The sequence below is a fragment of the Phoxinus phoxinus genome, assembly GCF_949152265.1.
Source record: "Phoxinus phoxinus genome assembly, chromosome: 12".
Classification (NCBI taxonomy): Eukaryota; Metazoa; Chordata; class Actinopteri; order Cypriniformes; family Leuciscidae; genus Phoxinus; species Phoxinus phoxinus.
This window is the reverse complement of record NC_136887.1, coordinates 32,097,627-32,120,259: the sequence shown is the minus strand read 5'-3', so window position 1 is coordinate 32,120,259 and position 22,633 is coordinate 32,097,627. Positions and strand designations below refer to the sequence as shown.

The window sequence follows — 22,633 nt, the reverse complement described above, 5'->3', positions numbered from 1 at the left end:
AATGCATTGCTCAATTGTAATTAATGCATTAAGTCACATTAACTAATAAGACCCTACTGGATAATAAAGTGTTGCCAAAATATTCTTATAATCATATAAAATGGATGTCATTGCTAATAGTGACATGTATATGTACTGTGTACATGTTTCACACTATGAAATGTATTATTTAAACACAGACCTGAATAACTACCGTAGTAATAAGACACATTTCTTCTGTTTATAGGAAATATACATTTATACAATATCTCTGTTAGGATACTGGCTGCCCAAAAGTCACTATGTAACATTGCATCAGATTTATGCATTTGGCAGATGCTTTTATCCAAAGCTTGCATTCAAGCTATATTTTTTCCCTTGGGAATCGAACCCATGACTTTGGCGTTGCCAGAACATGCTTTTTCACACAATACACATTTCAGGTACAATATATAGTATAAGAAACCTCATAAATATTCATTTCTATTTGGGGATTAACATTTAATGTTTATTTCCACAAAAAACATGACTGCATAGACAGAAAGTATAAGTGAACGGACTCACCCAGAGTGAAAATCTCCCACAGTAAGATGCCGTAAGACCAGACGTCACTCAGAGTGGTGTACAGGTTATGAAAGATGCTCTCCGGCGCCATCCACTTCAGAGGAAGAAACGTCTGCAGAGAAACACAATCACAGCTGTGACTTCAGTGATGCACTGCGTGTTTGAATGAAGGTGTTGAGGGATCTACGTACGCTGCCTTTGGAGATGTAGTTGTTGTCATGCATGATGTCTCTGGCCAGTCCAAAGTCACAGATCTTGGCCAGTTTGCCCTCACAGATCAAAACGTTTCTTGCTGCCAAATCTCGATGGACACACTGACAGAGACACAGAAAGATGTGCTTTACTTTGCAAAGAAAAAAATGTGACACTTTTTCTAGATCAGCAAAAAAATTAATAAACATAGTATTGTTTTACAGACGGGATGCATTTCCCATTTACAACAGTAGATGGTGATGTATGTTTTCATACTGACCAGGGTTATTATATTTAACTAAAACCAAGCAAAAACTTTCATTACTTGAAACTAGAACTGAAATAAAATATTAAAAAACCTTTAATAATTAACTGAAATACTTTAAATACTTAACCTTTTTTTTGCTACTTAAATTTTATGTCAGATAGTTCCCAAAGCAATATTCTCATTTTCATGTCGTTTAACTTGATTTGATAACAAACGATATAGACATAAAAAACAACTAACAAAAATGCCCAAACTCAACAAAATTACTAAAACCAAAAACATAAAATTTAAAAATAAATTAATAAAATAATGAATAAAATGAGTATCTAAATGCAACTAAAATAACATGCTACTGGCATATTAAAACATGCTCGACAGATTCTTCCGAGTGGAACGGTGAGTAATTGGACTGATATTATCACGTTAGGTCTAATGTTTTGCAGGTCAGCAGTTTTAGTACTGTAGCTATGACAGATACTCACGTTCTTTGAGGCCAGGAACTCCATGCCTTTGGCCACCTGGTAACTGAAACCAACAAGGTCACCGTAGCTCAGAACCGGAGAATCACTGATGACCAGAGAATGATCCACCCTGTGACCTGTGACACACACAGAAATCACACAGCCTCATTTGAAGATGCAAATACAAATGCAAAAAAACATGTAGTGCCATGGCATTCTTTGAAGTACCTTAATTCTACCATCGTATTAGCTTCTAGAATCATATCACTGCAAAAAAATTATTTTCTTCTTTAGTATTTTGTCTTTTTTTCTAGTACAAATATCGAATTATTCTTAAAGTGCCCCATTCTGCAAACAGTATGTTACTATAACCAGATATGTTTATGCACAAATAATAGCCGACAATATTGAAAATACAATAACAAAAACATCAGTAGGCCCTTTGTAATGTAAAAACGTAAGTCTAGGAGTAGCCTATAAAATGGCCCTATTTGAAATGCAATAACAAAAATATGCACACTGGTGTGTAGGTAAAAATAAATAAATATATATAGGCTATTACTAAATGACTGCTGTCTGGGACCTCAATACTTGCATGTTATTTGTGAGGCTTTATCAATGTGAGGCTTTATTTTTGACGCTTTTGGCGCTATAGCGAGCGATAATAAACTTGCGCTTATTAACAGAATAATGCGTCTTTCGGAAGAACATTGTAGCCGGAACTACTTCTCTCTGTGTACATCTATGACGAGTCACGCAGGACCTGGGCTACTCCGCAGCGGCAGCGATCCGAACCAATGTAAAATAGTCCCAAAAGTTAAGGACTTTTATTTAATGCTCATTGCTCAAAACTTTTCAAAATATGAAAGTATCCCCCCTGCTGGGAACCGATGATCTAGGTTATATAGGTAATATCAGGAAAAAAAGCATAATGGGGCCACTTTAAATCCATATACATTTACTTGAGAAGCAAAATGGCTGAAAATCTAAATTAAGTTTGGATAACTTTGACTTTATGCCTATAACAAGATTATTTTTTTTAAATATACACTTTTTTTTCTTCTTGTTTTACACATAAACGCCTAGTTTTGAAATGTAAGATTTTTTTTTTTGCAGTGATCACTACCACAGTTTTGTTTTATCAGGGTTTTCTACGTCCAAGAGAAGCTGAACTCATCGTGACATCCTGACATCCTCTCAGCTCAAATTAAAACACGTCTCAAGAAATACTCAAGCAATTAATAAATAAAAAAATATACAATGAGACTTTTTAAGTCTCGATTTAAATAGCGCAGAAACCTCAAGCGTTTCACTTTCATTAAGTTCTTCGGACATCCTGTCAGATGAGGAAGTGAAACATTATTGAGTAATATGAAAGAGATCTCTGTCACACAGACTCTTGTCTGTGCTCAACCTTGAAGGCCTCGCTGAGCCAAAGATGACACAGCGAGCACAGAGGCATGATGGGACTTTTAGGATGTTTGTTCTATTTCTCTGCAGAAGGTTTCAGTATCTGCACAACACGACAAAACCTTACAGTCTTCTTACATTATGATGTGAACTTCCTCTTTCTGAATCACCACAATATTACAATATTAAAATTAAAGTATAAATAAAGACTAAAGTTTAAAAATACGGCACTGTTATATTTCATGTAGCTAATTACATGATTTATATGCAAATTCATGAAGATTAACCAGATGTGGCAGTGCTGATAATAAATCCTGTGATGGAGAACCTGATTTGGCATTTCAGAAAATATTGAAATGATTGTTTATTGTGAGCATTAGCATTATTAATAAATGCAATACAATTAAAAATGAAAAAGTGCATTTGAGTGCAAAAATGCAATTAATATAATAACATGTTTTACCAATATTCCTCCAAAATAAAAGCTAGAGGATTTGAAATGTTAAAAAACTTGAGGGTTCGAACATTTTTAAAGTGAAGAATATAAGAAAAAAATATTGTTAACAGAGTGTAAAATATGTTTTAAATATAATTATAATTTTTTTAAATTTATTTTTATTTTACAGCACAAATGTAATGTACAACAGTAATATATTTATGTCTTCATTTTTATTTGAGTTCAAACTACCGGTACTACTACTACTACCAATAATAATAATAAAGACTCTGAGAGAGGTCTCAGTTGGTATCAGCAACAGCAATCTCATTTGAAAAGGTCTCATTTTCATTTTAGATTAAATATTACATTGCTGTTAAAATTGCCATTTATGTAAAATAATAATATTATTTTTGTCCAAATTTTTTTAAAAATTACTTAATTACAAAAATACTATGGTGAATATTAATGATGCTTGACTATAAGATGAGACAATCCGGTTGTCTTGATTTGCTCTGCAGATATGTGTCGTTCGGCCACCCTGTTGTGCCACCCTGAATCATTTTAAAATAAAAAACAATCAAAATAAAACAAATTTTATCTGTCATATCATGTGACCATTAACCAGCATCAGAAAACCCTGAACATGCAAATGTGTTGTAAAATGATTTAAATATTACCGTAAAATCTCAACAGGTATTGGAATAAAGATTTGACATGGAAGGGGTTGCGCTGCCAGCTGTAGTTGAGTTGGAGGACTGTAGATAGTGCGTGGAGTATGTACCTTGCTCCTGGTAGATGTCCTGCTGGTACGGGGACTCGTAGGGTGACGGCTGGATATCTGCATACTTGATGGAGTCTGCGAGCTCCTGCATCGGGACATATTCCATCTGCTCGTCTTTAGTCATGTCCATATATCCTCCATCACACTCGCTGCCGAACGACACATATCTGCAGAGCAAATCAAGACAACCGGATTGTCTCATCTTATAGTCAAGCATCATTAATATTCACCATAGTATTTTTGTAATTAAGTTATTTTCATACATTTTTATACTATATACCATAGTAATTAAGTTATTTTTAAACGTACAAAATCGATCAAAAGTTTGGAATAATTAACATTTGTTTGAAAGAAGTCTCTTAGATTCACTAAGGCTGCATCAAAAATTCAGTAAAAACAATAATACTATAAAATATTATTACTGAACTGATTTCTAATTTAGTGCTCAATAATTATCAATTATTATTGGTGCTTAATTATTAATAATGGTTCTTACTATTATCGACGTTAAACATTTTAGTGGAAACTGATGCCTTTTTTCAGTTTTTTTTTGTAAAGAAATATCTTTACTGTCACTTTTGATTTTTGAATAAATACATTTTTTAAAGTATATTCAAATAGAAAATAGTTATTTTGCAATAATATTTCACAATATTAGTGTTTCACTGTATTTTTTATCAAATAAATGTAGCCTTGGTGAGCAGAAGAGACTTCTTTCAAAAACATTAACAATTCTTACTAAGTGTAGAAGAATGAAATCACATATTCATTTGAGAAATAAAGCAGCTGTTAATTGGGCAGTAATTCTCGTACTCTTTCCCGGTTGGCACGTCACTATCGTCACAGATCAGGCTGCCGTTGGTGATGTGGTTCTTGTCGGCGTAGGACTGGAGGAAGCTGTGCTTGTTCCTGTGCAGGTAGTCCACCAGATCGCCATAGCGACAGTATTCTGTCACCAGATATAATGGACCTGCGTAAAAAAAATTAAGATACAACCTGAAAAGACATCTCAGAACAAAAGATCTAAAGAGATCAGTGGCTTTAAACATCTAGATTGGATAGCCTGTGTCAAATGTACTTTTTTACTAATCATCATATTTACATTGATGCATTTGGCAGACGCTTTTATCCAAAGCAACTTACACTGCATTTCAAGGTACACATTTACATTATTATCAGTTCTTGCTTTCCCTGGGAATCGAACCCATGACATTGGCGTTGCAAGCGCCAACACTATACTGTTTGAGCTACAGGAAAGCCATTATATTTAGATTCAATATTTGATTAAATATGTTTGGTCACGTTTTAGTCGACTAAATGTCTGGGCATTTTAGTCTAGTTTTAGTTGATGAATAGCATAGTTGATGATCCTGATTATTTTGCTCAAAATAGACCACGATTTTTTAACTTTTGATTTTGAGAAATGTATCTTGCCATTTCCTTGTACCTTGTTTGGTGCAGGCGCCCAGCAGGTTGACGATGTTTAGGTGAGGACCCAGGTGACTCATGATCTTGAGTTCAGACATCAGAGCTTGTGTCTCGCTTCTCCGTGCCGTCGCTTCAGTGACGAGAGAACACAAATGACTACAACCATCAAATCACACACACATACCTGTGCTTAAGTGTGTGTTTCACACGTACATTTGAGCATTTTCACCGCCACCTTAGTGGTGGTTTGGGAACGGCTGAGACCATGCGCCGTCGCCTCGACAACACGCCCAAACGCTCCAGATCCCAACGTACGACCTGAAGAAACAGACACGTGTCAGTAAACTAAACACCTGGACATACACACACTAAGGACCATATCTTGCACCCAGCGCAAATGACCCAGCGCATGTATCATTCCTATTTTGCAGCCGACGCACAGCGGACTTTTCCCTCCACAGGGGCGGTTCAGCGAAAAGAGGAGCCGTGTTTCAGCGCAAACGTTCCCTGGTGCTATTTTACAGTTTTAGAAAACAATTCCATCACAGACCAGGAAAAACCTTAAGACAGTATACCGCGTTTCCATTACCCTTCAAATTGCGTAAATTGAAAATGCGAATTGAAAATACGCTTAAAGGTAGGGTAGGTCAGAATTGTCTAAAAAAACTTTTATTCAAATTTGTTTAAACTGTCTTTATATACCAATACATAATTAAAATGCAAGTACTCTGAAATAGAGAGTATAAAAAACTGAGTGACTCTAGTATATTTAATCCTCAATAAACACAGCTCATTAATTCCATTCAGTCCCACCTAAAAACGGGTGCGCGACTGCGCGCACGTGGGCAGAGCCAGTAATAGCGGCGGTAGTCATGGCGACGGAGAGTGACAGTCGCGCAAGCCAATCACTTGTTTCGTCCCGAATGGAATTAATGAGCAGTGTTTTTTGAAGATTAAATACACTATAGTCACTCAATTTTTATACTCTCTTTTTCAAAGTACTTACATTTTAATTATGTATTGGTATATAAAGACAGTTTAAGCCAATTTGAAAAAAAGTTCTTTAGAATATTCTTACCTACCCAACCTTTAATGGGAACACATACTTTTTGCAAAAACTCCCATTTATCGCAAAAAAGCTTTTACGCTCGCATGAGGTGGTTTTTCAGGCAATTCGAAAAATTAATATTTTGCAAAATAATAATAATAATAATAATTGTAATAATAATAATAACTGACGTAATGCCGTGGTGTGTTTGGACAGAATATGAGATCGAGTTTTTTATTAAATTCATAAAAGACAAAAGAATTACATGGAATACTGGATTCTAAACCTCAAAATTTAGAAATGCCACAATCAAGACCTCGAAGCAAATATGAGTGAGAAACACCCAGAAACTCCTCACAGTATAGGCTATATGTGCCTCTCACAGTATAAGGATATTATACAATATTTATACAGTATAAATATATGACTTCTCGCGAGAGGGAAAACATCGGTTAATGGAAACGCCATCATTTCGCAATAGTTTTTTATCGACATTTAGAAAAAATTGCAAAAGTTTTGCGCAAATCTGTAATGGAAATGCGGCTACAGGCGTGTTATTCAGATGCTATTTTAAGGGCGCATGCTTGGCCATAATGTAGCGAGTGCACATCGCGCATACACTTTGCTTCTCTCATCTACACAGACGCAGCAGTTCATATTTTTGCAAACCATACATAATTTTGAGGGAAAAATATTACCACACGAGGGAAATCATTGTGGTGTCCATGAAGATGTGAAAAAAAGGCATAAATCTAGCTTACACATTTACCCAAATTATTCAGGCTAATTGTAGTAATGACAGGTGGCAGGACACATGGGTATATAAGGACATCTGACAAAGTGGGTTGTCCGTCAAGAACCAGGAAACAAATTCTGAAGACTGCGAAATCTCCTTTACCATCATGTAAGTTGCGTGCGCTGGCAAACCCGCCGTTATAATAGCAATCCGCCATGGAACAAGCTCGCCGGCTCTTAAAGGGCCCTAAGTGCAAATCTAGTATTTTTGACCACTTTGAGTGTCCAGCTACAGGAAAATCTGATTATAAAAGACACTAAAGTAAAGTGTGGTGGATCTCACCCAGAACCAGACTGTCCCGTGGCATCTCCCAGGCCAGGTCATAGGGCAGGTGAATGGGGTCAACGTAGATGTACTCGTGTCCATCTAAACTGACTGATTCGATGACCTTCCACCTGATTTCATACCGTGGCTTCTGCACGAAAAACAATACGGAGGTTCAGTTTAACAATGTTAAATCTGTAGCAGCGTCTCAGTCAGACAGGATGTGATGTCACTGACCTTCCTCCACACAGCGATGAGGATGATGACGGAGATGATGACGATGACCACCAGTGCTAAGACAGCGGCCAGAACTGCCACCTGAGAAAACAACGCTGGACAGAAAAGATGAAAGTTATGTACTCGAAATCTTTATATAAAACACATTAAATACTGATTCTTACAGATGAAGAGACTTTTTGTTGCATTTTCAACCTCCTTCATACACTTTTCACCATCCAATCAATTACTAATGGACATCAAATAGTTAAAAAAAACAAAACAAAATAATTAATAAATGATTTATTTACAGTTAAATTATGTTTTTGATTGTATTTTGAATTATAGCACCCTGATTTGATCTTGATAGACAGAATCAAGAGCTGTACTATATTTTTCCCCTCTCTGAATATCCAGCTTCATTCTCAAATAAAAAAATATTTTTGGATGTATTTTCAATCACTTGTCACATAGACACATTTCACTATTCAATCAATTATTGATGGATAAAACTATTTCCTGTAGCCTACTATTTTTTTTTTTTCATCGAATATCCATTTCACTTAAAAATATGTCAAATAGGAAAGTAAAATTGGACAATACGGAAGGTTGTCGAATACATTGTAAATGAGAAGTGTTTCTTGGTTTCCTGTTATCTAATGAGGAACTAGTGGAACAGTGGATCAGTCAACAATATTAATACAAACAAAACCTCAATCAAAAAACAAATTAATTAAAAATGCTGAAGGCATAGTTTCAATAAAATAAAATCTTTTTTTTAATGTATTTTTAATCATTTTACACATAGAGACACATTTCACAATTCAATAAATTACTGTTCTGTCCCATTTTGTTCTCATATCCATTTCACAGAAAAACATGTCAAATTATGAAAGTTTAATGAGACAAACCGGACAGACTTTAAACCAAGGCAGCTAGGCTCATATATGAATCTATAGGCTCACGCAGAGAGTCAATAAGACGTGTTTCCTGCAGCTTTGGCAGGTGTTTGTGTTTCTGGGTTTTCTCACGGCTGAACCAGTATCAGGTTCTCAATGAGCTCAACGGGTTTCACGCCACATTCATGGTGCTAATGAAAGCAGTCCTGGAGGATCATGGGATTAAATCCAAAGTCACTCTGTGTTTGATCTCCACGGGTGCTGCTCCATTCAGCTGATCCTCATTTCACACATTCACACAGAGGCTTTAACACCCTCCACACACACACACACACACACACACACACTGTACTCACTGTTGTTGACCAGTCTGATGTCTCTGGCTCGAGCTCCTCTCTCGTTGCTGGCCTCACAGCGGATGGTGAGCAGCTGCGGCCGGTGGAGGGTCACCTGACTGTGCACTTGGTGGATCTTGCGTGTGTTGTTGTAGGTGACATTAGTCTGGATGGAGACACTCTCGGGATCCTCCACCAGGGGGCTCCACACTGCACTTCTGTTACTGCACCTAATGACAACAACACAATAAGTAAGTTCAGACAGGACCAGTGTAGGCTGGACCCGAAATCGCCCAATATACCCTCAAATAGGGCATTATTCGAGGGGACAGCCATTTGTAGTGGTGTTCAAAACCATAGTGGACATTGTTAAGAGCACACACATTGCACTGCAATAAGGAGTGTACAGATGTACGCTCGACGGCTGTCTGAATTCACTCGCTCTGTTTCATTCCCTCCTTCAAGTGAACAGTATTAGTGGACTAACGTAGGGAATAATGATTGAGGGTTTAGGGGACGATTTCGGATTTAGTGTGCATTGCTGCCTACGTAAAACAAATAAATGTTTAGCATGTAGTATGCAATGTTGTCACATGACCTTATCACATTGCATGTTTAAATAAATAAGTCCTCTTAAGTTGTCATCATAAAGTAATGTAGTTATTTTCCATTATTAGTTACATTTTGTGTAATAAAGTATACTGTACGCTACTTAAAAATGTGAAGCAGAATGTACGCCATTAGAAACAAACACAAACACATCAAAAAGTGAAATCTGAACATTGAATATAATGTATACTTTAACAAAACTCACAAGGACCATTTTCAAACCAGAACAAACACACACAATATGCCTGCATTATATCTTCTTGCATGCATAATTTCTGATTTCTATCTAGAGATGATCCCTCATAAGTGTGCTTTACTCATGAAGAAAGTGTCTTGTGAGGTGTGTGGTAATGGCCGTTAGAGCATGCATGCTATATATTATTCATACAGAAGTATTTCTGTGCAGCTCTTTGGTGTTTTAATCAGCAAATGTGCAGCGTTTCGATGATGTACAGACCCACTCGACACATAGACACTTCCTGCTCGACTGTTTGTCCTTCAGTGCGCTGTACATTACGCTGATGTGTGTTTATGTAATGCTTTCTGAGAGTACTGTGCAAACTCATCATGCTCATATTTACTCGTCTCTCAAAAACAGCTCGTATTAAATATGAATGAGAGTCATTAGAGGGACAATATCTATCTATCTATCTATCCATCCATCTATCTATCTCTCCATCCATCCATCTATCTCTCCATCCATCCATCTATCTCTCCATCCATCCATCTATCTATCTCTCCATCTATCTATCTCTCCATCCATCCATCCATCCATCCATCTATCTCTCCATCCATCCATCTATCTCTCCATCCATCCATCTATCTCTCCATCCATCCATCTATCTCTCCATCCATCCATCTATCTCTCCATCCATCCATCTATCTCTCCATCCATCCATCTATCACTCCATCCATCCATCTATCTCTCCATCCATCCATCCATCCATCCATCCAACAAATATACGCCATGATGATGATGATGATGAAGGTGTGGTATTACTTGGTCATGCTGTCACAGCTGAACCACTGAATGCTGGGAGACGGCACCCCCTCCGCCGCACAGGTGACCGCGTGCTTCTTTCCAGGCAGGTGATGGTCCGAGAGTTCAGTTATCTGAGGAGGAACTACAGAACAACAAAATTACAGCAGTCAGCATTAATGCAAACAAAAACCTCAAAGAAATGAACAATACATAAATAAATACATTTTAATTAAATAAATGTTTAAATACAATCAATAAATAATTTGTTTATTAATTAAATTAAAAATAAATGAAACCATTTCAATATTAACATTTACTCAATCAGCAGAAGCTTTTATCCAAAGTGAATTAAAAATGCGCAATTCAACAAGCAAGTCATCTCAAGGAGGCAATAAACACGAGAAGTGCCAGCAATACAACATCTCAAACACCGTCCACGATAATATAAACAAGAACAGGGAGCGATTAAGAAACAGTAAAAGCATAGAAGATTTTTTTAATATTTTATTTATTTTTATTAAATAGTTAAATTAAACTAATTAAATATTAAATTAAAGTACACTAATTAATAATTGAATATTAAATCAAAGTAATTATCAAATAAATTATACAAATTGAGTTAAGTTAAGTTAAAGGATTAGTTCACTTTCCAAATTTTTTTTGCTGATAATTTACTCACCCCGATGTCATCCAAGATATCCACGTCTTCCTTTCTTCAGTCGGAAAGAAATTCACGAGTTCACACTTACATACAATTAGAGGGAGTAAAGTTGAATGTGTATTTGGCGTGCTGTCCGGGACTCGGCCCGAACCCAGAGTACTCCCCTACTCAAAAAAATAAGCTGTTGAACGAACTTAATTAAATTAAGGAAAACTTTTCCACAAAATTGAATTACATTTTTCCAACAAAATCTAATTAGATTAGCACTATTGCTCGCACGCAGACACACTCGGTCTCTCTCGCCCAGTTCGCTTCGCTTTTGTCCAGTCCGGCAAAACATTATAGTTTCTACATCTAGAAACTAAGCTGCGCGGTGCAGGGAACAACTCTGATCATTGGCTCATGGAGTCACGTGATCAGACAGTGGTTCACGTAGCGAAAAAAAAAAAGTGGAGCTGACGCATTTTAAATAATGTGATTAAAATTCGATTAATTGTGCAGCCCTACTGGAATGTTTTCCTCAAAAACCTTAATTTCTTTTCGACTGAAGAAAGAAAGACATGGATATCTTGGATGACATCGGGGTGAGTAAATTATCAGGATTTTTTTTTTGGAAAGTGAACTAATCCTTTAAGTTAAGAAGTTGAATTTCAGCAGGCCAGCAGCTGGTATTATTCTCGGTGTCCGCGTGAATGAAAGACCGGGTTTCTGTTTTCAGGAAATGGGGGCGGCGTGTAAAAGGATGTCAAACTGTCTCACCTTTCACCTCTAGGTCAAAGGTCATCTCTTTAATGTCATCTTCATTTTGGATGCTAACAGTGTAGAGACCCATCTGCTCCAGTCGGATCCTGACCAGGGTCAAAGTGCTGACGAACCTGCATCAGATCCAGAGGACACATCTAATATCCCGTGGAAAGGTTTAATGTTGTTTAATGGAGGTTCTGTGTTGAGAGCGCTCATTACCGGGTCTCCTGTTCCTGTCTCGTGTTGTGTCCTCTAATAACAGCGCCTTCTTTCGACCAGCGAACGATGGGTTTGGGATACGCCTCGATCTCAACCTTTAACTCCACGCTTTCTCCCAGGTGCGCCGAGACGTTCCTGTCCAGATGTGAAGTAAGAGCCACGAATCCTCTTTCTACAGACATACAGATGAAAATCACACAGTCCGTTCATACATACTGAAGTTCAAGGCTAAATACTGGCAATAGTATTATATTATATACAATCCTGTTTAAAGTTTGGGGTCAGTAAACATTTTTTCAAAGAAAGAAATTATTATTTTTATTCAGAAAGAACACATTAAATCGATCAAAAGTGACAGCGAAAGCATTCATTACAAAAGATTATTTTTCAAATACATGCTGTTCTTTTGAACTTTATATTCATAAAAAAAACGTAAAAAAAATGAAAAGCACGTTTCTTAACATTGATAATAATCAGAAATGTTGAGCAGCAATAATTTCTGAAGGATCATGTGACACTGAAGACTGGAGTAATGATGCTGAAAATTCAGCTTTGATCACAGGAATAAATACATTTTAATATATATATTAGAAAATATTTTATGTTGACTATGTTAATATTTTACAATATTACTGTTTGTACTGTGTATGATACTTTATTTGACTTTATTTATTTGTATTTGATGAAATAAATGCAGCCTTGGTGAGCAGAAGAGACTTTAAAAAAACAAAACAATAAAAATAAATCTTACAAACGCCAAACTTTTGAATGCAATATTTTGAATGCTAGTGTCAAATCCAAATGATGAAACCTATGACGTCCTATGAGAAGACAGAATGGCTTTTGCTAGCTCATCTTCTTACATAATCTATTTAATATTCCATAAGTGTGCACTCACTCACGGCTGATAGATCACGATGTAAATGTTCAGGTGCTAAAAGCACTTTCTCCATAAAGGTTGCAGCATCCTGTGTGTTGCTGCGTGTGCAAGAGCTGCTGACACGGACACAAAGATCTGCATTGATCTGCATCAGGTCCTCTGACTCTCGCTCCTCAAGGGTTCCTGTGTACGGCTGTTTGGATGCTGCGGTTTCATAATGTTAAATATAAACATAACTTACTCTCTCCAGCAGAAGGTCTGCATTCACACGCTTCGTGCCGGAGCACAAAAATCACAGCCAGGTTTCCAGCACAGGAGAGGCTGTGAGACTGAGGGCTTGTTTTAAAGCGACGGATGCTGATTTAATTAGCGTTTGCATCAAAGCATCATTGAGAAGAAGCCACCGGACTTCTGAGCTCATGCACACATCAGACGATGAGGACCGCTCTCACACAGCTCTCATACCAGAAAACTGAGCAAGTGCTGCTGACCAGCGTTATTTTAGCATTTGAGATACTATTATAGTTAATTATAATATTACTAATAATACTAATATTTATTCATATTTTAAATTAGTTTTTATTTTTATATTTCCTGCTTTTTTTTAGTAAAAGTATTTTAGTTATTTTTGTTGTATTTTTATTAGTTGTAGTTTGTTTTTAATACGTCTCTCTCTCTCTCTCTCTCTCTCTCTCTCTCTCTCTCTCTCTCTCTCTCTCTCTCTCTCTCTCTCTCTCTCTCTCTCTCTATATATATATATATATATACATATATATATTTTTTTTCAGTTTTAGTTATTTTAGTTAATCTAAATGAAAATGTTTTATAAAACATTGAAAAATAAAATAACATTAATAATAATATTAAATATTATACAAAATAATTAAATAAGTAAATATCGTTTTATGTTTTTAATACGTCTATATATATTTTTTTATTTAATTTTTAGTTATTTTAGTACATCAAGCTAAATCTAAATGAAAATTTTGTATAAAACATAAAAAATAATAATAATAACATGTAATAACAAATAATAACATTAACAATACAATTAAAAATTATACAAAATAATGACCTACTATAGTAAATATTTTGATTTCAGTTCAAGTTAATTTTGATTTCTGAAAATTTCATTTCAAGTTTTTAATTTGAATTTTTTTTGCTGACATCCGCTGATACGAGTAGCCAAACTTTATGCATTCATAGACAGAATAATGTAAACCTGATGAATCTGCAGGTCTTACCCAGAACGGTGATGTCAATACTGGCTGAAGCTGTGTGTTCCCCCACACCCTCGTGCACATGACACACATACTGTCCTGATCTGGCCAGCGAGACGTTCGTGATGTTGAGACAGGACCGCATGCTCATGGACGACAGGACGTCAGTCAAGGGCTCAACGTCCTTCTTCTGAGAGTCAAAAATTGGGGTTTGCATCAGTGTCAGAAATGAACTTTTCTATAGAGACAATTTTTGCAGAGATATTCATACTGCATATATTCTGTATATATACTATACTGTATAGATTGTGGAGGGAGGAGCAAATGATAGACACTATGACGTGGCGTCAGGCCTCAGAAAGGTGTTAAAAACATAAAAAATTTACATAAAATGACAAAAAAATATACAAAAAGGGGAATAAAGTGTCCATGAGGATAAATATAAAAAACCCCCCCCAAAAAAACAGGGACTCTAGTGTCCTTGCTGTGCTGGGGCATGTGACAAAGCGAATAATTTGTTATTATTGTTGACTTGTTTAGCAGTACAAATTTCTAAACTTTCTTAAATCGAGATACTTTCCTAAATGACATATTAAGTCTTGTTTTCTGAGAAGTTCAAAATTAATTGAGTTAATACTTAAAAAAAAAAAATTTGCCTAAAAAATATTATATATATATTTTTTTAAAGTTTTAGTTATTTTAGTACATTAATCTAAATGAAAATGTTTTTTAAAACATTGAAAAATAAAATAACATTAATAATATTAAATTATACAAAATAATTAAATATTTCTAAACTTTCTTAAATCGAGATACTTTCCTAAATGACATATTAAGTCTTGTTTTCTGAGAAGTTAATCGAGTTAATACTTAAAAAAAAAAAGAATTTGCCTAAAAACTTTTTTTAAGCATAAAATCACTTAATTTTGATACATTATAAAAAAAAACAAGACTTTAAATCTAGTCACTTTGAATCTCAGGTAAATGTATCTTGATTTAAGAATGTTTAGATATTAAAATCCTCAAAAATTCTGTGATATTCTTTCTGCTTTTCACTTCTTTCCGCATCATTTTTTGATTTCTCTCTTAATAAAAACACGTGTTCCTCATGACAACGGTCAGGGGAGAGGTGTGGCCGCACATCTTGAGGCGATCTCAACATGTGGAGCTTCTCACGGGAGCTGGAAGTGCTCGGACGGGAAAATAAAGAAAACAAAGAATTTTATTTTCAGCCCACTCACGTCTTTGTTGGGAAAGTCCCATTGGAAGAAGACGAGTTGCACGCCGTGAACGGTACAGTTAACGTTCAGCGTCTCGCCCTGTTTCAGGACCGTTTTGGAGGCGTTGATGTAGGGATCCAGAGCCTCGGGAGCTGAAGACATGTGTGCGAAAGAAAGAACAAAAACGGCTATTGTTTGACAGAAAACAAATCATCTGATGAGTTTATAAGGAGACTTGATCCAATCAAGGATGACACAGATAATGGAGGAGAACAGATGTGCAACACATGGGCTCTCTTCATCTTTTAACCATCAACGAGAACTCAGAACAGCTTCATTTAGCAAATAACCTGTAATGTTGATACATGAATGCTAAATACGGTCATAAATGTCTGTAATATTAGGGCATTAGCCGACCTCAAGTTAACTCATACATTATGTATAGGAAAGAAAAATCACGAATATCTTGTTTTCAAGTAATTTTTTTTAATTGTTCTTAAATCAAGAGGCAGAATGACTTCAGATATTAAGTCTTAATTGTTTATTGAACAAATTTATCAAAATTAAGAAAGTTTATGCCTAAAAAAAAAAAAAAAAAAAAAAAAAAATATATATATATATATATATATATATATATTTTTTTTTTTTTTATATATATATGCCAATGGGGTCAGAAAAAGAAACTTAATTCAAAGGGAAAACTATTTAATTTTTCTGACCCCATTGACAGATATTTGTTCTTGTTTTAAGCAAAATCTCACTTAATTTTAATCCGTTTTTCAGAAAACAATTGTCTTTAATTACTCTCAAGTCGTTCCAAACCTGTAAGACTTGAAGATCGTTTCGATGACCACAGACAGTCAGAACCTCAGTTTAATGTCTCTTCCAAAGGACAGACCATTTAAGAATGTTTCATTTTAATTGAAAAACAAGACAAAAATACTGTGTAAGAATAATTTTTTTTTGCAGTGTATACAGCAATTAAATTAAATGGAGAGCAAACCTTTACTGAAGTGTCTCAATATATCAAACTTTACTCAGATTTGCAGTCAGGGATTTCAATGTGCACTCAATCATTTCTCATTCTGTATTTCATATTTTATAGCTCTATACTCTTACTGGATGATGACTAGTGACTCATTTGAGTCTGCTTTAATTGACCCTTTAATTGACCAATCATACTTCGCCATCCGCCATTTTGTCCAACAAAGCAGTCAGGAGAGTTAGTAGATTAACATGGGAGGATTTGAACTTGAGAAACGGAGTGTACTGACGTCTTCCCGCGGTTAAAACAACATTCCTTCTGATGTTCATTCATGTTTATTTGATGCTATAAATGAACTAGAAGGAAGAGATGATCGGTTCACGAGGCTTTAACTGAGGCGACACAGCGATCTGCCACAAAACGGTATTTATTGTTTAAATTTCTTTGAAAGTTGAGACTTTGTTTAATATCAAAAGTAAGCTGGTCTGTCCTGTCTATCAGTGTCTCTGCTCCACGATGTATTTTTCACTGCGTGAGAACATAATGTGGCGTGAGAGCGGCGTAGCTTGTCGGACATAGCAACAGTAACTAAAGGGGGCGGGTCTTTGCGAACGGTCAATTCCAGAGAAACATCTGAGACAAAGTTGATACTTAAATGAAGCGTGACTGCGAACTCCAGGAAATCTCCTGAGCAACATCAGAGATGAAAAAAATGACCCTTTTCAAAGCATAAAAGAGCAATCGAGCAAATATACCAAATATACTGAAGACATAGAACGGGATGGACTCTTTCTCCTGGCCGTTCAGCTCTCCTCTGCATATGTAGTTTCTGTCGTCCAGGGCGGCGGTGTAGCCCACACTGGGGTTGTACGAGCCCTCCACCAGCATCTCTGTGTCTCTCTCGTACAGCGTGACGTTTATCGACGGGTCCGTCACCAGACACGGGATCGTGCTTTCCTCTCGCGTCTTAGTCACCATGTTGTGATCGTTCTTGAGGAACCACACCTCAGGATCTGAGGAAGACAGAATCAATAAATCAATGTGTAAACAAATAAATGCATGAGTGAATGAACGAACAAATCAAATTAATGAATGCATGATTGTGAGAATCAATAAATGCATGAATGTGTGAGTAAACAAATCAATGTGAGAATCAATAAAGTGAATGATGACATCACTGTTTTCTACAGAGCTGAATCGAACTCATTTAATAATGGATGAACTTTACAGTTAATGAACTGAATCAACACTGAACTGACTTAAGCTGAACAATGACAATATTATCTTTTTGGAGCTGCTTTACAGGACAATTTAATTATGTTTGCATCATTGATCACTGTTTTCCTGTCACTAATTTACAAGCTGTTTTGAAACTTTATGTATTGTATAAAGTGTTATAAAAATAAAGGCAACTTTATTTGACTTGAATACGTGAGTGAATTAACAAATTAATCAAAGGAAGAATCGATAATTGAATGAATGTGTAAGTGAATGAACGAACAAAAATCAATAAATGAAATTCATGAGGGAAGGAATGAACAAATGAATCAATGTGAGAATCAAATTAATCAATGTGAGAATCAAATGAATCAATGTGTGGGTGAATGAACAAACAATTCTATGAAAGAATCAATAAATGAATGAGTGAGTAAATTAACAAACCAATCAATGTGAGAATCAATAAATAAATGCACAAGTGAATGAAACAACAAATGAATGAATTATATGTGACAGAAAATTTAAATAAGAAAATCTGATTCAAAACTACCTACACATTTTTCAATGTTAACATTTACTATTCTAATGTTAAATGCCTTAATTTTTCCGTAAGACATTATTAAAGCATAATTTTGCCATTATGCCTTAATTGTAGTCTTATGAGTATTAATGAACCGATTTTGAATATTTTCGTGAGTAACACACACTGATGTTCTTACCAGGCACAAAGACAGCCACCTCTCTGGTCTCATTTGTCCCGTTCTCAGAGCACACATAAACCCCGGTGTGTGTCCACGTCACCTGCTCCAGACTCAGGACGCTGGACGTGGGACTTCGCGCCTCGGTGTGAAACGCCGGGACATTCTCCTCCCGCTTGTAGTGCCAGGTGACGTTCCTCCAGCCGGAGCAGGTGATGGTGAAGGAGGAGTTGATGGAGAGGATGACCTGTGGAGCGCTGGGATTGAGTTCCAGACCCGAACCTCCCAGACAGAGCAGAACCAAACCTGCACACACACAAACACACACACACAAGCATGGGGGTTATTGCACAACAAACTACAGTATTCTGTATTCTGTTCATTCGTGCTCTTGTTTTTACCCAAGATGAGCAAAGATGAGTATAACCAATGTCCATCGCATTTGCAGATTGATATCTAAAATATTTTATTTTTATCACTAACATTTAGATATTTAAATCAAATAAAACTCTAACAATTAAAATAACTAGCTAGGTTATAGCCGATTGCCTTAAAAAAAGAGTGCCTTTAACACTTTCTCCAAAAAGCGGATGCGATGAGACCCGGTTTCCCGTTTGTTCATGTGACATTCTGCATAAAGCCTATTCAGATTAGTAAAACTTCACTCACTACAGTAACTGCTCTACATTAACTCAAGATGTGCAGGAATCATTTTGAGAAAAGGTTCCTCAATGAGAATTATGGGATTAACAAATTTTGTAGCAATTTTTTTTCAAGACACTATACAGACTAGTGGAGAGAAAACATCCAAAATAAGTGTTTATTTTATTAAACTATTTATTTGCATCTGTAGATTTCAGTAACACCATATCTTAAAAGGTTGTGAGCTTTTTCTCCTGCACAGTTTCAGAAATCTCCACTTACTTGTGAGTAATTTGATGTGGGATTAATTAATCGCCACATTGTGTAATTAATTAGATTAAAAATTGTAATCGCTTGACATCCCTTTCTTTTAATAAAACAGATTTGTCTTAATATACTGTGATTAATCAAGAGGGGACGCATGATGATATCGAGCTGTCTTGACTTGAAACAGCTTTTTAAGTTACACAACATCTTCAATGTGAGAATCTATAAATTAGTTTTCCAAAACGGTTTCAGGAATTTGTTTTTAATAACCAAAAGTGTCAAATAAGCAATGAAAGAATGTTTTTTTGAGTTCGGCACATTAAACCCAGAAGACGTCGCGAGTCAGGCATGAATACACTGAGCTTCAGGTCGGGTTTATTTGGTTAAGTCATTATTTTGGGGTTTGTTTAGTCTGTTACCTGTTGTCATGGCAGTCAGTTGGAAGCGGCTGATGGTGAAACTCTTCATGCTGTCTTCCAGAGCAGGACACAGTTAGACTCTGCAGACGGAGGAAAAACAACTCCGGATTGATTCGCCTCAAAGCCAAAGGAAACGGCAATCTTACTCAACTTACCTCAACATTTATTTTTACAAAAGAGAATATTCCTCAGTATGTCATAATCCTCTAGCGAAGTCCTTTTAAAAACTCATGCGCATGAAAGTATATACAAAGAGTTCCTGGCTATGTTTCCATGACATGCTCTTTAATTTTCTAGCATATCTGCATTCAACGGACTGGATGTGCTGCTTGTGTGTCCATCGCTGTGGAATAACACACGGGTCGCTTCTCACACAGGCTTCAGAGAGGGACACACATGCCTGACTGCACACAAACAGAAGCATGTTTCACAAACGCTCTTATTGTTGCATTTTTCACTGCGGCACATTCACTGGCATCTCCTGCGGTAACGATGAGCTTCCCGACAAAACAACAGCTTCATAAAAATCACATTAATACAATATTTTTATGTATGTATGTGTATACTTAGGTATGTACTTTTGTATTTGTATGTAGGTTATATATTTGTTTGTTTTGGTGGCTTAGTCAAATATGGTTTTCTTCTGTAATATCTTAATATCATACTATACTGTTTATGTGAATACACTTTGGACAAAGATGGGACATGTTGGGATGCTTGGTGGTAAGGGAAAGCTTTAGAATGTGTAAGTGTGTATGTAAGTGTTTGGTGTTACCTTGAGGATCCCCTCGAAAATGAGATGCTTCATCTCAAGGGGTTATCCTCCAATAAAATGAAATATTCTTTTTTTTGTATCATGTATATACTAAACAAAAAAATAACAACAAATAAATCAAATGAATGAATGAATAAACAAACAAAAACAAATAAAGAACAAATCAATTAAAGAATCAATAATTTAATGCATGCATTATTAAAAGGAACGAACAAATCAATGTGAGAATCAATAAATGAATGAATGTGTGAGTGAATGAATGAACAAAGATGGATGTGCATTGTGCAAATCAACACATTAATGAATGCATGAGTGAGTGAGTGAACAAAAGAATCAATGTGAGAATACATTAATTAATGAATGCATGAGTGAGTGAGAGTGAATTAACAAAAGTATAAATAAATAAAACAATATAAAACATTAAAATAAATACAATGACCAATAAAATAAAAGAATAAATAACAAAACAAAATGAGATATAAATAAAATATTATACATATATATATATATATATAAAAAAAAATGTAATAAGTAAAATAAATAAAATCATTCAAGCACAAACGCTGAAGGATGACGTACACACTTAACTTGAATACTTGGTGTTAAAACTTAGAGGTTTGTTGACGTCACACCTCTGCAATAGTAATAGTAAGGGTTGACTCACAACACTAACAGAGATAAGAAAGAAAGACAACTTGATAAATGTGTTCCAGAATGCCTGCGAGTATCTTTCAGTGCTCCTGAAAGCACAAATAAACAATTAAAGTTCACAGGATCTGTCTAATTATGAGAGATCTGATCCCTTTTAAGGTGTTCTAGGGGTCAGAGGTCACAACGAGCCAAATCCACCAGGATGACTGTGTGTGTGTATGAGTAAACACTAGGGTTGATCGGACGTTGTGGGTGGAAATGGATAGATGGATGGGTGGGTGGGATGAGGAGGGGGTGGGTGTTTTGGAGGTCTGGAAACAGTTAAAGCTGGATCACTGGGCGCAAAACCAGGGTGGGAAAAACCAGAGAAGAACATATCGCGGAGAAGAGGTGGAGGGCAAAAAAGCGGAGGAGGAATCCTTCGAGGGAGTCACTGGAAAAAGAGTGAAATACTTAACTCTGGAGAAATGTTCTTAACTGATAAAATATGTTTGGTAGGATGATCTAATCATAGGTATTTTTAGCCACACAATTAAACTCGATGATCTCAAGTGTTGCTTCATGAAATAAAGCAGATTTCAGGAAGAAATAAAATTTCTGTCCTCATAAACTTAAATATATTTTGTAGTATATGTCTGGTAGTTTTTACTCAAACTGTATTAAACCTAACAGTTGAACAGTAAACATTATATCAAAAACATTTTCCAACCTTGTGTCTTTTAAAACTATCATCACTATCTTCTCACCGGAGAACTCAAAATCCACATCCCACACAAATCCTGCGAGATGCCCATTAAGACTCTCTCTCGTCACTAATTTACTGCCAGAGGGAAAACACACTTCATAAAATGCTGCTGGTCCCTCAGGAGCGACATACAGAGGAGAACAAGGAGCATTAAGTGCTGTTATAGTTGCTTTAGGAGGAGTTTGTCCAGTGTGTATTCCCAGAAAAGACTTGGAAACTTTCTCATGATCTCCGATACACTGGGGACGCACACAGAGACCCCAGGAGTCATGCATACACATGAGTGTGAGTGAGTCAATGAGCCATCTAAAGCCTTCTGAAAATGCATAAAACGGTTTTGAAGGAATCAAACAGTCAATGCAAATAAAAATCGGCCATTTTAAAATGAGAGGCATCAGGTTTGTGAGCTGCAGTTACTTTTCAAGCTTTATAATGTGCCGAATCCTCTGAAAGCTGCAGTGAGACCAAGAGCAACAGAAAAAAAACATAACATCTGAAAAAAAGGAGAGATGAATACGGTGGAATATTTCGCTGCCAAGCAGTCCAGCAGTGAAAAGAGCACTGAATCAAACCCTTTCAGAGGGAGAGAGAGAGAGAGAGAAATTCTGGCTAAAAAAC

General features: G+C 36.0%; 1 protein-coding gene across 7 annotated transcripts in view; it reads right to left on the bottom strand.

Annotated features, from left to right (window-relative positions):
- The window catches only part of pdgfrb (platelet-derived growth factor receptor, beta polypeptide), a 43,192-nt gene that overhangs the window by 5,590 nt on the left and 14,969 nt on the right, over nucleotides 1–22,633 (bottom strand). For 3 of the 7 annotated variants that reach the window (XM_079631166.1, XM_079631167.1, XM_079631172.1), the window contains 18 exons: nucleotides 19,845–19,924; nucleotides 18,538–18,822; nucleotides 17,356–17,613; nucleotides 15,637–15,767; nucleotides 14,420–14,585; nucleotides 12,296–12,467; nucleotides 12,092–12,207; nucleotides 10,690–10,813; nucleotides 9,102–9,310; nucleotides 7,868–7,962; nucleotides 7,649–7,781; nucleotides 5,736–5,840; nucleotides 5,542–5,652; nucleotides 4,908–5,064; nucleotides 4,095–4,261; nucleotides 1,486–1,601; nucleotides 735–857; nucleotides 544–655 (listed from right to left, as the gene is read on the bottom strand). In XM_079631166.1, coding sequence (XP_079487292.1) covers nucleotides 544–655; nucleotides 735–857; nucleotides 1,486–1,601; nucleotides 4,095–4,261; nucleotides 4,908–5,064; nucleotides 5,542–5,652; nucleotides 5,736–5,840; nucleotides 7,649–7,781; nucleotides 7,868–7,962; nucleotides 9,102–9,310; nucleotides 10,690–10,813; nucleotides 12,092–12,207; nucleotides 12,296–12,467; nucleotides 14,420–14,585; nucleotides 15,637–15,767; nucleotides 17,356–17,613; nucleotides 18,538–18,822; nucleotides 19,845–19,893 — 2,629 coding nt within the window. In that variant the 5' untranslated portion in view covers nucleotides 19,894–19,924. Of the gene's footprint in view, nucleotides 1–543; nucleotides 656–734; nucleotides 858–1,485; nucleotides 1,602–4,094; nucleotides 4,262–4,907; nucleotides 5,065–5,541; nucleotides 5,653–5,735; nucleotides 5,841–7,648; nucleotides 7,782–7,867; nucleotides 7,963–9,101; nucleotides 9,311–10,689; nucleotides 10,814–12,091; nucleotides 12,208–12,295; nucleotides 12,468–14,419; nucleotides 14,586–15,636; nucleotides 15,768–17,355; nucleotides 17,614–18,537; nucleotides 18,823–19,844; nucleotides 19,925–19,999; nucleotides 20,197–22,633 lie in introns of those variants that run through there. The other 4 variants (XM_079631170.1, XM_079631169.1, XM_079631168.1 and 1 more) reach the window with 3 other exon arrangements.